The following is a 3723-nucleotide window of genomic DNA, read 5'->3' on the forward strand; positions in this document are numbered from 1 at the left end:
TGTTGTATTGTATTGGAATTTAGAACTAAGAGCAATATTATCTATTTAAAATGTTTTTTTAATTATAATGATTTAAGATTATGAAAAAGAATTTTAAATTAATAAAAATTAGAGAAAATTACAAATATAACTAAATTTCATGGAAAATAGCAAAAAAACTCAAATTACAAAAATAGCCATAAAAATCGCAGACGGACTCAATCCATCCGTGATTTTGCTTGTCCATCTGCTAACGTACAAGTCGCTAAAACACAGATGTGTTTTAACGACTTGTATGTTTGCAGATGGACTCATTCCATCTGTGAATTTGCATCCATCTGTGATTTCCCCTTTTCAGGGGTATAAAAACATAATTTTTTTTCTTCTTTCGTTTTTCAAACTTTTTTTTGGAGAACCCTCCAGAGAGACATTATGAACGATTTTATTTTTCAAATATTTTTTAAAGTTTTTGTTGGAAAATTTATTTTATTAGAGATTTTTTAAACAAATATTACAAAGAAATAACTAAATTGATAATTTTTTGCAAAATTTTATATATAATAAGGTTGTTTCGTAGTTAAACCCTATCAATTTTGTAGTCAAAATTATAAAATAAATAAAATAAATAAATAAATAAACACAAAATCGCAGGTGGGATGAGAGGAAATCGCATATAAACTTAGTTCATCTGCGATTTCAGTCAAAGATTGAGGTATTTTTATGGAAAAAAATCAAAAAAAACTAATAAAAAAACCATATGCGAACGTACAAGTTAATAAAGCACGACTGTGCTTTAACGACTTGTACGTTCACAGATGGAATTCTAAGTTTAATCCATCTGCGATTGTCATGGTTATATTTGAATTTGGGTTTTTTTTTGGCTATTTTCCACAAAGTAATTAAAGAATTTGGTTATATTTGTAAATTTCTCTAAAAATTATCAAAAAAAAATGATTTGGGTATATAAGATATTACAAAACATTAAAAAAGACAAATATGATATTTAGAGTTTTAACCGGACAAATACGATATTTAGATGTTTAGCAAGGACATATACAAAGTTCGGCCATATATAAACTAACTCATCGTTAATTTTAACAATCCAACATACCATGTCAACAATCACTAACGGTTTAATCAAGTAATCATTTTTGTAACAAATTAGAAAATAATGTCAAATTTAAAACAAAGTAAATAAATAAAAACAATGCCAATTTAACATTTTGTTTATAAACTTTGACTTTTTTTACATTCAAAACATAATATTATATATAAACTAACCCATTGTTAATTTTAACAAATCAACATACCATATCAACAATCACTGAGTCAAGTAATCATAATTGTAACAAATTAGAAAATAATGTCAAATTTAAAACAAAATAAATAAATAAAAACAATGCCAAATTAAAATTTTGGTATAAAAACAAAATAAATAAATAAAAACAATGCAAAATTAAAATTTTGTATAAACTTAATGACTTTTATACCAGTTTCCCTACAAAATTTCACCAACAATTACAACTAAAATTTCACAACTTTAAACATTGCACTTCATTTGTTACACGTTCCTAAACTCCTATTTTCAATTTTATGTTAAAAGAGTGCAAGGTACCACTATTTCCTGTAATTTACCCAAATCCGAAAGTACATAACTACAGAAGAAATATAAACTACCCTTAAGCCAACCAAAGAAAGCATTAGTTTTCTTCTTTTAATAACTATTTGACAAATAAAAAACATACGTATCAGAAAATACCAAAATATTGAACAAACCATAACCTATAGTAAGCACAGTAGAGTAAATAAAAAGGTAAATGTCAAAGTCAAGACACCAAATCAAAATCTAGTACTCTCAAAATAACAAAACCAACCAACATTGAAAAGCAATGAAGATAAATTTAGAAGTCTAAACAGAAAATTTTATGAAAAAAAAAACTCGGCTCACAAAAGTACTAATACATTGTTTCATTTCCTACCATAAATCCTTGATGCCTGTCTGTTCTTCTTCTTGACACCAGACTTTGAAACCTTAAGGCTCCTGCTCACAGCACTCAGTCTAGCAAGAGCAGCCTGCTTCAAATCTGGCCTGTAGTAGTTAGCAGCAACCTGCAATTGATCCAAAAACACTTCATAAATGACTACTTAAAGATGGTATAACTGGACTCAGAACTAGAAATTAAGGAGCTTTAAAAATCAAAAATGATACCTGGTTTACAACTGACTTAGCCATGCGGTTGAACTCTTTCTTCATGATGGATTTGTGAAGTAGAGCTGCAGGTTTGGCTTGTTTCTTGGTTTTGCTAGTTGCTAGAAGAACAGATTGATCCTTTCCAGCTGGCTGAATGGTAACAGTCTTCTTGTTGGATAGTCCTGCAAGTTATCAACAAAGTAATTTGATATTTGATTGTATACAGCCGAATTCGTGTTAATCAGCATATATATAAATCAAGCTTCATGTATTCATTAATCAATAACTAGTGATTCTTGTGAATAAAGAAATCCCTCAATTAAAAGAATAGATTCACTATAATCAACACACACAAGGATAGCTAATAGAAAAACGGCATATTTTGCTGGCGATGTATTGAAACAGTTCATCAATTGATCTCAATTGCCACAATGCCAAAGAGTGTATAATCACTGGACATCGATGGTTGCTTACGACAAAAGAACAAGGCCTCTATCTTCTTAAAACCACTTTTTTACAAGATGTTCTACTTCGAGGAACAGAGTAGCAATAGTTGTAGATTAACAACACCAAGTTGAAGACATGAAAACGAAGGAAAGAAATTCATAAAGGCCCAAAGCTCTTCGTTGTATATTCTCAATGATAATCATAAACCGCAGTCCAAATACAAAAGTGATGAAAGTTAATCCATCAATTAAGAAATCCATATTGTAAGAAATTGCGCTTGAGTATTACCAGAGTGCTTGTAGGAGTTGAGGTTGTAGAGGTTGTTAGGCTCTTTGCTGAATTGAACGCTCTGTGATCCATTACCGAACTCCTTGACGAGGAAAGAGTTGTTCTTCTTCACGATCTCCCATATCAGCTGCCCTGGTACGGTAGTCATATCTTCTGCTTAATCCTGTGTTAAATTATGATAAAGATGAGAATGAAATCACGCATCAAAACACACTCCATTGATAAGAAAATTAAGGTAGCTCACCGTCTAGGGTTTTGCTACGGCGGCGTTTGTTCACTGGGAGAGTTCTTCAAGGCGCAAAATGGACCAGGTTCGCTTTTATATGCAAACCCACTGTTGAAACCCTAGATCGATAATGGGAAATTAAACTTTTCACTTAGACCCCTTATGATTTTCATTTTTTTACACTTGTAGCCCTTAATCTAAATTTGAACACTCGTTACTGGCTAGGTTGTTTGGGTTTGGATTAGACTCCTTTTCACGGGTTCTTTTTAGCGGGCATACGTGGTAAGCCTCTGTTACAACATTGGCCTATGACCAATAAAACTAGTGTTTGGCCTGTGACCAATAAAACTATATATTAATTTGTCTTATTTTTATTTTTATAGCATATTTTTTTCATTCGTTCCTATATTAGCAATGTATATGACAAATTTATCCGAACTATCTTTCATCTCTTGAAATAATATCTATATTTGTGTTGCATACATAACATAAAAAAAAAACACAATCAGTTTAAGACTCAAAAACTCAAATATTATTCAATGTAAAGGTGAAAGTTCACATTTTCAACTTATCGGTTCATATAAAACCACCC

The 3723-nt window shown here is 30.5% G+C and overlaps 1 protein-coding gene across 1 annotated transcript; it reads right to left on the reverse strand.

Moving 5' to 3' along the window:
• Nucleotides 1-1762: 1762 nt before the first annotated feature.
• Nucleotides 1763-3306, reverse strand: LOC111910301 (60S ribosomal protein L28-2). The gene is made up of 4 exons (XM_023906115.2): nt 3150-3306; nt 2906-3068; nt 2189-2352; nt 1763-2088 (listed from the first exon to the last, which is right to left on the reverse strand). The coding sequence occupies exons 2-4, from the start codon at nt 3051-3053 to the stop codon at nt 1948-1950; spliced, it is 453 nt and encodes a 150-aa protein (XP_023761883.1). The 5' UTR covers nt 3054-3068; nt 3150-3306; the 3' UTR covers nt 1763-1947.
• Between the last annotated feature and the right edge of the window lie 417 nt (nt 3307-3723).

Source organism: Lactuca sativa, chromosome 5, assembly GCF_002870075.4.
Source record: "Lactuca sativa cultivar Salinas chromosome 5, Lsat_Salinas_v11, whole genome shotgun sequence".
In the NCBI taxonomy this organism is placed as follows: domain Eukaryota; kingdom Viridiplantae; phylum Streptophyta; class Magnoliopsida; order Asterales; family Asteraceae; genus Lactuca; species Lactuca sativa.

Coding starts and splice junctions, on each gene's coding strand:
- LOC111910301 (XM_023906115.2), bottom strand. CDS start 3,053: ATGACTACCGTACCAGGGCAGCTGATATGGGAGATCGTGAAGAAGAAC. Junction 2,353..2,905: donor CAACTCCTACAAGCACTCTG/GTAATACTCAAG, acceptor GATAACTTGCAG/GACTATCCAACAAGAAGACT. Junction 2,089..2,188: donor CTAAGTCAGTTGTAAACCAG/GTATCATTTTTG, acceptor GATCAATTGCAG/GTTGCTGCTAACTACTACAG.